The 12,755-nt window shown below is 39.5% G+C and overlaps 1 protein-coding gene across 5 annotated transcripts in view; it reads left to right on the top strand.

Moving 5' to 3' along the window:
- Positions 1-12,755, top strand: part of Adamtsl1 (ADAMTS like 1) — a 924,007-nt gene that overhangs the window by 683,269 nt on the left and 227,983 nt on the right. For all 5 annotated transcript variants that reach the window (XM_087904876.1, XM_087904875.1, XM_087904874.1 and 2 more), the window contains 2 exons: positions 8,851-8,925; positions 12,547-12,704. In XM_087904876.1, coding sequence (XP_087761002.1) covers positions 8,851-8,925; positions 12,547-12,704 — 233 coding nt within the window. The remainder of the gene's footprint in view (positions 1-8,850; positions 8,926-12,546; positions 12,705-12,755) is intronic.

Raw genomic sequence — 12,755 nt, 5'->3', positions numbered from 1 at the left:
TGAAAGGAGGTCATGATAACACAAGTCAATTATTTGGCATCATAGCAGATAGGAGAATTCCAAGCAGAAAGAAAGACAAATACTATGGGCCCAAGTATCTGTACACTTGTGACAAACCATGAGGGACAAGGAAGAGTTTGGAAAAGCCCAGAGAAATGTTGAAGGCGGGAAGGCAACAGGGTGAGGAATGCCACAGGCAGTGAGGGGAGTTTTAAAGGAGTTCGGATCTTAGTCGGAACAAAATAAGGAGCCATAGGGGATTTTGAATGGAATGGCTTGATGGGAGCAGAGTGTGGAGTTGGGATGACTATGGAAGGAAAAAGTGAAATCTAGAGGCTATTACAGGAAGCTAGGCCAGAGGCTTGGAGCAGTAGCCATGGATAGAACAAGAAAGGTCCAGTTCTACATCTCCCGTAATTTATTAGATTTTTTTTTAAAAAATACCAATTCAAGTTTTCACTCCCTCCCCTCCTCCCATTCTCTCCACATACCCTCCCACCCCACCCCTGTCCAATCCTCAGAGAGGGTGAGGCACATTGCTTTGTGGAAGGTCCAGTGCCCTCCCTACTATATCTAGGCTGAGCAAGGTATACAGCCAAAGAGAATAGGTTCTCAAAAAAACCAGTACATGCAATAGGGATAAATCCTGATGCCACTACCAGTGGCCCCTCAGTCTGCCCCAGCCATGCAACTGTCACCCACATTCATGAAGCCGCAGGGCGACTGGTAATGAAAAGTCCCCAGACTATCTTGATACAAAATATACAGCTTTAATAAACAGAAGTAAGACTTACAACAGCTTACACCAGAATCCAAACGATCCGTCCAGATGCAGGAGCCAAGCAAAAAAAGGGGCTAGCAAAGCGCGCTTGCTAGGTTTATAGGCAGGCTTTAGCCTGAGGGCGGCACGCCCCCAAAACAGAATATGATTGGCTGAACTCTCCTATCACATTCAGAGGGACTAGTTTGGTCCTATGCTTGTTCCTTCCCAGTCCAGCTGGAGTTGGTGAACTCCAATTAGCTCAGATAGACTGTTTCAGTGAGTAAACCCATCATAGTCTTGACAACTTTGTTCATAGTCTCATTCCTCCCACTCTCAACTTCACTTTAAGGATCTAGGATACCATTGACTGGGACATGCTCCATTATTTCATGTGCCATAGAAAGAAGAAAGAAGCTGCCATTTAAACTAAGATTAGGGTACAACTTTCTGATCACTATGGGCTTTTCCTTCATCTTTCATTTTAGATTAGTTTTACAGTTAGACATATTTAATCATATAATACTTTTGTATACATGAAATAAATATAATATAATAATAAATATAATATGAATAAAATGCAACTGAAGAAAATTGATAAGTAAAACAAAAACAAAACTTTTTCTCAGAACTGAGCTCTTTTTAAATTTCTCTTGGTATTGTGAGAGTTTTGTATTATACCTATCACATTTATACTATTTCCCCTTCACCAACTCCCCCTCCAACTCCTCCCATGCCAAATTTATGACCTCTTCTTCTTTGATTATTACTGTTTTACACACACATACACACACACACACACATACATACACACACACACACACACTGCTGAATCCACTTATTCCACTTACTGTTGCTATATGTATGTGCACTGAGGGTAGATAGCTCTGCTAGCCAGTTTCTATGCAAACTTGACACATCTAGATTAATTTTGGAAGGTAGAGAAATCTCAATTCAATTTAATTTCTTGATTCTACACCATCAAAATGCCTCGTCGGTCTTGGCTGTGGTACTTCTACAGTAAGTCTGCAAATCAGAAAAGTGATCCCTTCAACTTTTCCATGTAAGTTTTATAGTCTTCTTGCCCTTATCTGTGAAAATTCTCCTGAGGACTTTGACTAGAAGTGTGTTAATTCTTCAGATTGACTTAGCAGAGAGGGAGTACTTGGCAACATTAGTACATTAAGTCATTTGACTGTTAGGATGTCATGTCTCTTCACTAATTAGGTCTGCTTTGGTTTCTTCATCAGACCTTACAAGTGCTCAGCATATAAACCCTATGTCTTTTAGGTTTATTCCTTTTGTATTTTTCTTCAATTACAAATGGTACTATATTTTTTATTTACCTCTTCAATCGCACATTACAATTTATACAAATGTAGTCAGTTATTTATTATGTTTGCCATGTGTTTTGCTGTCTAGATAAATTCACTTGTTAGTCCTATGAGTTTTAGTAAATGATGGGATTTTCTGCATAAATAATCAGTTTATTTACTGACAAGGATTATTTTTCTTCACCAATTTAAATCTGTGGGCCAGATATTTTTGACCCTTCCTTTGACCCGGGCATCTGATGCAGTGATTAGGAAGTAAATTGGCATCCTTCTCATTCCCATTCTCTAGGAGAAAGTACTTCATTTCTCACTACTGAGTATCACAATAGCTGAAGGGGTTTTTTAAACAAGGACTCTACTCCTAAACTGACAAAATTCATACACATGCACTCCCCCCACAACACACACACACATTGTACATACACTCTTCTGATAGTTGTTATCCTGGATGGATATCAAATTTGATCAAGTTTCCTTTATAGCTCACTTGATGCAATCATGTAGCTTCTGTTCTATCCTTTTCTTGGGACAAATTGCATTAATTGACTTTCAGATAAAGAGCCAGACTTGCATTCATAGGACAGACCCTCCATGGTCTTATTAACAGGGATAAACTGGTACAAAGATAAACTCCACTTACTCATAGCTAGTTTTTCCATAGATTGATAATTGATTTGCCAAGATTTGTTGAGAGATTTTATATCTTTTTTTATGAAATCCACTAGTCTGTATTTGGGTGTAGTATACTGTCTGTGATTGGTTTGGAGATCTTTCTAAGGCTGGCTTCATATAACAAGTTTGGAAATGTTCTTTTCTATGTTATTTTTTGGAAAAATATATGGAATTGATATTTATTATTAATATTTATTATTTCTTCTTTAAATGCGTGGTAGCATTCACCAGTGTAATCTTATGGGGCTAAAGATTTTTTTCAATACTTAACTTTCTGAACATATGGAATATGGTTATACTGACTATTTTAATGTCCATTCTGTGTTTTGATTGATGGATTTTTCACTTTAGTTGGGCTATATTTTTGGGTTCTTTACATGTCTGGTAATTTTTGACTGGATGCCAGTCATTGCAGATTTTACTTTGTTGAGTATGAGATATTTTTGTATTCCTATAAATATGCTTAAGCTTTGTTCTGGGAGCAGTTAAGTTACTTGAACTCAACGTGATCTTTTTGAGTCTTGCAATTTGGTAGGTGGGAGCAAAGCCATTCTTGGCCTAGAGTTAATTGTACCCTTCTACAAGGCAAGGTCCTTCTAAATACTCAATGTTCCGTGAATTACGATGTCTTCAAGTCTGTCTTGTAGGATAAGACATTCTTCTCAGCCCTGTGTGATTGCAGTATATTCATAATTCTTTGTGTTGCTCTTTCCCCTAGCTAAGGAAGTGTCCTCGCTTTTATGCATTGATACATAATGTTTCAGGATCAACTTAGGTCTTCAAAGTATTCTCTCTCTCTCTCTTCTGGAACTTTTTTCAAGAAATTTTAACTCCTTCTATTTGGACTCTTAGGTTTGTCTTCTCAGCTTAGAGACTTTGCAGATTTCTTCCAGAGTTCCTGCTCTCAGAGACACAACCAGAAAACTCATTCAAGGAAATAACACAATGAAATATTAGGCTGTACCTTCTCTGCTTCCTGCCCTTCTCTATCTGAGGCCTGGTGTCTTAAACAGCATGGTTTCATACAATTTTGTCTGACTTTTTAGTTATTTTAGGCATGATGTTAAAACTGGTCCCTGTTTCTTCTTGGCTGGGTACTTCAGCCATCTTTGCAATTATGTAGAATAGCAGTTCCCAACCTTCCTAATGCAATGACCCTTTAATACAGCTCTTCAGGTTGCAGTGAAATTATTTTGTTGCCAAATTTATTTTGCTACTGTTATGAACCATACTGTAAATATCTGATATGCAAGAGATTTGATATGCAACCCCAAAGGGGACCTGTCCCAACAGGTTGAGAACAGCTGATGGAGAACCAAATACCTTTGACTCCTTTATGGGGATGTTGTGTGGTCCTTCAGTTCTCATTATCTAGCAGGCTCTATAGTTATTTCCCAGGGTTTTAAGGAATCTGTTCTAATATTGCCATGGAAATTTCTTCCATACTTCTGGCTCTCATTTTACATGTATGTCAGCTAGTTTTTAATGTGATATTTTGTAAATTTTTAAAATCTTATACAGTCATACAATGCAATTTTAATGTTAGTATCTATGCATCTGAAGAGGGATAAGGCAGGATTACAGCCTGCATAGCAAAGAATTTAAGACGTTATTGTGCAATTATCCTAACATAAAATATGAGTGTGTGTTCCTCTTAGAATCAATGAAGTAAAATATTTTAACAATAGAGCTTATTCTGATTAAATGTAATTTTGGATAGCACTACAGTTTTTGGCCTAGACCCCTAAAAAGATAACAATTTTTCCAGTTGATAATAGAGAGAGTATTACTTGGCCTGCCCTGCATATATCTTTCATTATGCAATTACTGATAAACTTGGGTGGGATGGAAGGCTGACAGGCTTAAATCTTAAGCCTCTTCTGTTTTGTTGGATATGCTTTTAGAGCACTAAAGTTGAGATAAGGGTTTAAAATACCCCATCAAAACTTTCTTAATATTGGCAGGCGTTTTGTGTTAACAATAATCATCCTTTCATTTAAAAAATAAGATCAAGTATTATCTCCAGGGAAGAGTCCTATAAATTGTGAACCTAACAGCAGATCTAAAACTAAGATAAACTTGGACATCAAAATAAGAAACCTGTGTTTGCAAAGTATTAGCTTTTCACCTTTCTCTGATTCATCAGTTCAGGACACCGACAGAATTTAAAACTTCATTCAAATGCTCTATATAGAGAAGTGAAGAAAGTATCTGCCACACTATAAAATTCTCAAATAAATCTTTTAAGTCCATTTCTTGGTAACAGTTGGCTTGTGAAATGTCAGTTGCCACCCAGGTGTGTGAAATGACAGAATTCATGACTCCCATGAAGAGCTAGCTTGTCCACGGAACACAATATGTTATCTAATCTCTCTTAAAATGTTGATTAGTAACCCAGAACTATGTCCCAAAGACTGGCATCACAGTTCTGTCAGCAAAGCTAGACTAGATTAGGACAGATGCAGTCGAGCAAGAAACAGTGTGCCTTTGTAGGACAGGGCATTCAGAGGAACGGGTGGCATGGTGAGAGATGTGACTGCCTTCCCACCAACCACACTGGTTACACTAGTCACTCAGGAAGCAGGCAGAACAACACATCCTACCTTGGAACTTTTTAAACTCCCCTGTGCAAAGCAGGGACACTAACTACAAGAATCTTCCAATCCGCACTAAAGCAATGAGAGTTTATTGTTAAATGCAATAATGTATTGCAGTTAGAAGAACAGCTTTTTCTGTTAGCATGCAGAAATTAAATTTTTCACATTTTCCTTTTTTATATTTTAATCATTGATAATTTCATGCATGAATAAGACTGTGTTCATATCATTTTACCCCTCCCTTCCCCACACAACTCTTCCCATGAACTTCCTACTATCCCCACTCAAATTCAATGACCATCTATAATTATTATAGAACCATTATAGACTTTGTATTCAACCTACTGAGTCTGATTAGCATTGCCTATGTGCATATGTTTAGGAGTGACCACTTAGGATCCTCACATCAGGAGCCTATTTCCCAAGTTCTGTCCTGACACATCAGGTGCTGTTAACAATTCTTAGGACATTCGTGTTGGACATACCCTGAGTTCAACAGAATGGATGGAATGTGATTCCGGGTTGCTGAGGAACTCATAGAAACTAATGAAAGAGTGCTGAGAATTCCCCTGGATAGGATATAGTCAGCAGGTTTCCCTATACTTCCCTAGAGCCATTTTCTCAGGCTCCAAAGATTGGGGCTAATGGTTTACCCATTTATTTGAGTCTGTACTCTCTCACATAAAACATGACATGTGAGAGACTCTTATAAACTTCATAGAACACAATGATGAATTGACTGATTCCTAGTGGCTTCCAGAGTCATCTCACAACACAAGAGCAGACTAGGGCTCTCCAACCCCTGTGTTGTGTTCTGCCCATCACTCTAGCACCCATGTTAACCCATTTGCCTCCTTGACTAGGCACGTGCAGAAGGACGTCCAAAGATACTTCTTCCCTCTTGTTTGGTGGGCTTTCCTCATCCTGCCTTATACCCTCTGCAGCCTTCAGGGTTCCTCCCTACTCTTCCCTCTGAAGCACACAAACTTTAATGCATCAGCCAAAAGGCAATGTTACTGCCATAGCATGAGGAATGCGAGATCATTCTAACAAAGAGGAGCGAGCCCATGGGCCGTGTGGGGGTCAGAAGACTGCTGCTGAGCAGAGCAGGACCAAACAGAAAGCTTCCCTTTCACATGGACTTTACTTGACCTGTGGATAAACAAAGACTTGCTTTTTCCAGAAATCCCATTGTTTCAACTTCTTCTGAATTTCTTTTGCAAACTTCAAAATGCACGTCTTTTTGAAACTTAAGGTTCTGCAGGCCCAGCCTTAATGTCCCTGTGTTCCTCTTCTGTTTTTCCCTTATTCAGTTTGCTTTCTGTGCCCCAAAGTACTCGCTCTCAGAAATACAGCTTTTTATTCAACAACACATGGCCTTCAAAACAGCAATAAATGTATAATGTAGGTAGAGCATTCAACAGCCTTGATAAATGTAACCTCTTCCGGGCGGGAATGAAGACTCATGATTTGCTCTCCTCAGTCAGCAGGTTGTGTTCTAGGGAACCTGCAGTGTTTGGTGGCACGTAAAATAAAAGTCTTTCAGCGCCATTCAGACCTGGTGCCTGTGGAAAACAGAAGAAGCTATTGAAACTGAAGTTAGAGACAGTTGTGAGCTGCCGTGTGGGTGTTGGGAATTGAACCCGGGGCCTGTGGAAGAGCAATCTGTACTCTTAACCACTGAGCCATCTCTCAGGCTCTCTGCCCCATTTCTTAAGAACAGAAGTGAGGCAAATAAAGGTATTGAATACCTACTGTGTTCCAGGCAACATATTTATATGTGTATCTGCTCTTCATGTTTGTGTGTGGCAGTGTTAAATGTTACCTATTCATGTCTGTATATGGCAGTAGTACATGTTACCTTCTTTGAGAAGCATAGGAGCTGAGTGAGACTCATTAGGTAACTTCTGAGGCTCACTATCTGCAGCTAACCTCCATTGAGAATCTTCTGTTTAAACCTATTTATCCCAGTATTATGACGATATCTAACGTTAGAAACATAAGCAGCAATAAACAATCATGCCCAATTTCTGGATATAATGGCTCATTTTAAAGAACTTGCCTTTTTTTGTCTCTCAAGTGCTTTTCTCTCCACTTGGCCTTGTTTTTATCATCATGCCTCTGGAGATTCCATTCCTTCATCATGAAATCCTCTTTGTTCATGTCGCCTGTGATGGGTGAAACAGTCTTTGTCGTGAAAATGAGCCCGCGGCAAAGGTAATTGTAAGGCATTGTCAGAGATGGGGTTTCAAGCGGCTGTGCCTGTAGTGTCAGCAGGGTGGGTGTCATCTACCTCTGATTACTTTTTAAGGGTTTTATTTTTATTTTGAATTATGTGTAGGTACATGTGTATGGACATGAGTATGGACACACGTGTAAATGAAGGTACCTGAGGAGGCCAAAGGTATCTGATTCCCTGGAGCTGGAGTTACAGATGGTTGTGGGCCACCTGATGTGGGTGCCGGGAACTGAACTCAGGTTCTCTGCAAAAGCAGCAAGGGCTCTGAGCCACTGAGCTGTCTCTCCAGTCTCCCTGTTTTTTTAATCTGTGCATCGTGTGAATGTATGTTCAGTTTATCGGTAGGATGCCCCATGGTAGAATAACCTTTGATTCAGCCAGATTTTTAAAGGTATTTTGAAACATCGATGGAAAATGTGGAGATATATTAGATCATCATTGACCAGACTTGCACAGTATTTCATTAAGAATGAAAGTAGTTTATAGTCAAGAAGGGGAAGGAAAGATTGTGAGGGTTCAGAGCACACAAATGTATTTTCCCTTTCTAGTCTGCCCACTTAGCCAAGATGCTTTCACAGAGGGAGATGCAAATTCTGATAATATACGTCATCCTTTGAACTAGGACTTATTTTTATTTTTAATCCAGTGCAAATGTTGTAATTCAGGAAAATTTGATAGCATTATAAAATCAAAAGGAGTCCCTTACAAGTTCATTTTAAAATCAAAATGGGGGGAGGGTGCTGAGAAGATGACTTAGTAGCTCAAGAGCATACTGTTTTTGGAGAACACTCAAGTTTCGTTTTCAGTAGCCAAGTCATGTGGCTCGCAATAGCTCTGGAGATCTGCCACCCTCTTCCGGTCACCATGGGCAACGCCCTCACTTGTGCACATATCCCAACCTGGAGACAGACTCACACACACACACTTAAAAATAAAACAAATCTTTTTTTTTAAAAAAAAAAATTAAAGCATATTCACTTTAAGAAGCCAAATTCCCCTAAGCTAAGCAGCAACTGGCCTCTTTGGCATGTTTTATTTTTTTATTTTATTTGATTTTATTGAGCTATACGTTTTGCTCTGCATGTTTTATTTTGGAGAAAGCAGACATTTCAATTCTAAAGCATTGGCTTCACATTTCAAAGACTAAAAGAAAAAGGTTTAAATCTACTGTCCCTACCTTTGTAAGGGAGACACTCAATGATTTTGTGTCAGATTCTGTGCTTTTAAAGTTTCACTGTTTCTCTCTAGCGGATGACACCGTGGTTGCCATTCCTTATGGAAGCAGACACATCCGCCTCGTCTTAAAGGGGCCAGATCATTTGTGTAAGTAGAGCCTCTGTTTTCCTGGGGGTGGGGGCGGGCTGGACGTTTTAGTTTTTATCATTAATTTTCGTTACCAGAAGGGACAAAAGTTCAAGAGAACTAATCTCTGCCACTCTGCAGTGTGCTGGGACAGCGTGAACGGCTTCTGTCTATAATTGTGGCCTGATAAGCCACCAATCGTCTCTAAGCACAGTCATCCTGAAAACTATGGCATAGCTGGTGCCCGTGGGTTGTCCGTGGGCTGTGCAATGAGTGGGTCACCAAGCCTTGTGGCGACTATGTCTCTGCCTACTTCCTCTGTAGTCACTCTTCCCTTTTCTCTTTTCTCGCCTCTCTTTTCCTTTCCCTCCTTCTAAAACTCATTTCTTCCCCATTCTTTTTCTCTTCCTTCCATATTTAAATCTTTACTTCATCAATCCACAAATATGTGGACGCAACACACAACCTACATTTAAAACAAACCTTTGAAGAAAAATTAATTCTGTGTGTTAATTAAAAACCCTCATATTGTGAAGAGATAAATGGTAGGAGTTTTAAAGCCTTAAAGACAAAATGGTCGCTGAGTTCACGTAGGGTTTGTCTATAAGAACTGATTGTCAGTCGTGCCAAGGTGCTGATACCCAGTCACATCTTATTCCTTACGGTTTAGCGACATTTAGGTAAAGATCTATAGATTCCAACAAGAGAATTATGGTCTGTTATACGAACAAAGGGGGTTGATAATATTTCCTCTGAACTTCGCTCTCACTGCGCTCAGTTGTTCCTCTGAGCACTGCTGGTCCCCTCCACTCTGCTCATCTCTGAGTTTCCTCCTCCTCTTCCACACAATGCCCACGAAGCCAGTTGAAGTAGCAGGGATTATTTTCTGGCAATGAGACTACAAAGATCATTATAATCAGATAATCAAGAAGAAGATAGACCAGTGCCTATAATAGTTAACATATCCTACTAATTATTCTGAAAAACAAACACATTTAATCAAAGAGGTGAAGTTTGAAAGGTCGTGTGAAGTCAGGAGTAAGCGAGGTACCATTTAGGCAAAACAAGAAAACAGAGGGAAGTCATCCTTATATGGACCCAAGTTCTTTTCTAATCCTGAGCAGCCCCATAGAGTCTAGGGTTCACTTGTCAAAAGATAATATATGTGTGCACTTTTTACCATCCAAATGATTTGTTTATCCCCTTGAGGAGAGAACATAGCTAGCTGCTCTTATAACAACCACACTCCAAAATGGGATTTTTGTGAGCAGTGACGGAGACTGAAATAAAATAGCCAGACTGAGATCATCGCCACACGGGAAAATGACTTGATGTTGCCGAAAAAAATATATTTATAAATATGATAGTCTCCTGTATTTCCCAGTTTTATGATTGCTGAGGAGCTGAAGAATTGGGGGTCAAGGAGGTGGCTCAGTTTGTAAGGTGCTCGCTGTGCAAGCATGAGGGTCTGAGTTCAGATCCCCCAACCATTATGTAAGAAGCCAGATACTAAAGCAGTATGTGTCTGCAATCATAGCACTGGAGGCACAGATGTGCTGGCTCCCCAGAGCTTAGTAGCCTGCCAATATCACCCAATAAATGAGCCCCAGGTCCAAAGAGAGACCCTGTCTCAAGAAGTTAAGATGCAAAGTGATTGAGGAAGACACCCAACTTCAACAGTGTCCTCTACACACACACACACACACACACACACACACACACACATGCACACACAATGCATATACAAAAATGCACAAAAACCTAAGAATTAGCTCTATTTTCTTGATCTGTCCTAAACAATGACTAGGTAAGCTACAAATGATATTCATGAATGATGAAATGCAATATGAGATCTGCTTTTCCCCAGTGAGCATGCTGCTTACACTAGATAGGTAGACAGTACCAAGTGGTCAGTCCTGAATACTCTCTCTCTCTCTCTCTCTCTCTCTCTCTCTCTCTCTCTCTCGCATGCACACACACACACGGAACATTATACAGACTGGGCAGGTTGTAAAGACGTAGATAAATACATGTAATAACAATTAAAGAAATAGAGGCTGTGAACTCAAGGGCAAGGGGTGGAACATAGGAAAGTCTGGAGGGGAGAAAGGAAAGGGGAGAAATTATGTAATTGTATTTTAATTTCAAAAGATATTTTAGAAGAATTTGCCGTTTTATTTCTTTTAAAATTATTTTTTAGTTATTTCAACAAAATGATGGGGGGCACTGGTAAATGATGCCCCATGTCTCCTGTGGCTGTTTTCCCTTCACTAACCCACGAGGGTACCAGACTTAATTATTTCAAGCCAAAGAAGCACCACACCAGTCTATCTCTAACCTGATGCATTTGAGAAAGACAGCAGAGAAGGCCTCTTAGCAGAACTGAGAGCTCAGAACTAGGCTGCCCTTGGGCTCTAGCACCTTCAGAGAAGCTACATGTGTTTCTAACTCAAAAGCTTTTTGTAAAATAGAAGAAGGAGCCATGTTTAAAACTGAGCTGAGAGACACGGAGACTAACATCCTTCCACCAAAGAACTGCTAGCAGAAAACAAGATGGTTCTTGTGCAATTTCTTCTGGAAATCATTTGGCTAAGTCCCTCTGTCTTTCTTCATATAGTCTACAATTACTCCAAATAACTTCTCAATCATGACCTACGCCTCTCTGTATATATTATCAATATATATTTAGTAAAGAACCTGGCTCTCCTTCCCAACTTTTGATAGTCTCCTGCACCCAAATCATCCTGCCTGTACTTATAAGACATAATTCATATATATTATCAATATATATTGTGATATGTGTGTTAATGCATATTACAATCAATAATCACAAATCCATTTGCAGTTATATATATGTATATGTAATATATATTATATATAAATATAAATATATAAAATCACAACTGCTATCATCTTCAGCATGCTCTAATTTCCTACAATAAAAGATGCCTCATAGACTGTGTCATTGAACAATATAAGACTTGGATGCTCTAGGATCCATTTCTTTCTGCTTAATCATTTATAAAATATCACAGACATAAATAAAACCAATTATCAAAAGTGGCTGTCAAAAGAGAGGGGACTCAATGGATAGCACCTGTCCTTAAGCCACTATTGTCTTGTTCAGTTGAGCAACAACACATGTGCAGTAAGCAGCAGAAAGTAGAAAGGGGTGCAGGGTAGTGCGTGAGCAGAAAGTCACGCAGATGCCTAGCAAAGCATGGATGCACCTGGACCTACATCGATGAGCAAAAAGAACACTGGAGGGTATTGCTGGGCTGAAGGCAGTCAGAACAGACATCAGTTAGATACGTACGAGACATGGATTAGCCAAAGGAATTGGGTTACAATAAAGTGGGATGCTCAGATGAGGTATTGGAAAGTCAAAGGGTATTTTGACAGGGAGCCATGGATTCTTGGATAGTGAGTTTTAAAATAATCTCATTTGCAACATAATCTTCTATATGACATAGCCATGCTTAAATATCTTATTTATATTACAATTTCAATAGTGTTGGCTATCAAAAGAATAATGCTCCTCTCTTAAGTAGTATAAGTTTTAACTCCATAAAATGTGCTTACATGTGTTCTATGGTAGCCCAGGCATGTCCGCCTGTCCTCTTCTTGCATTTGATTATATAGACCTGGAAACCAAGACGCTCCAGGGGACTAAAGGTGAGAACAGGCTGAGCTCTACAGGAACTTTCCTCATGGACAATTCTACAGTGGACTTCCAGAAACTTCCAGACAAAGAGATACTAAGGATGGCTGGGCCCCTGACAGCAGATTTCATCATCAAGGTAAGCCTGTTTGTTATTTTAATAACAAGCCACACCCAAGCACATTGCACT

Source organism: Myodes glareolus, chromosome 3 (genome assembly GCF_982192425.1).
Source record: "Myodes glareolus chromosome 3, mMyoGla1.1, whole genome shotgun sequence".
In the NCBI taxonomy this organism is placed as follows: Eukaryota; Metazoa; Chordata; class Mammalia; order Rodentia; family Cricetidae; genus Myodes; species Myodes glareolus.
The sequence above is the reverse complement of the archived record's forward strand: the minus strand, read 5'-3'. Positions and strand labels throughout refer to the sequence as shown.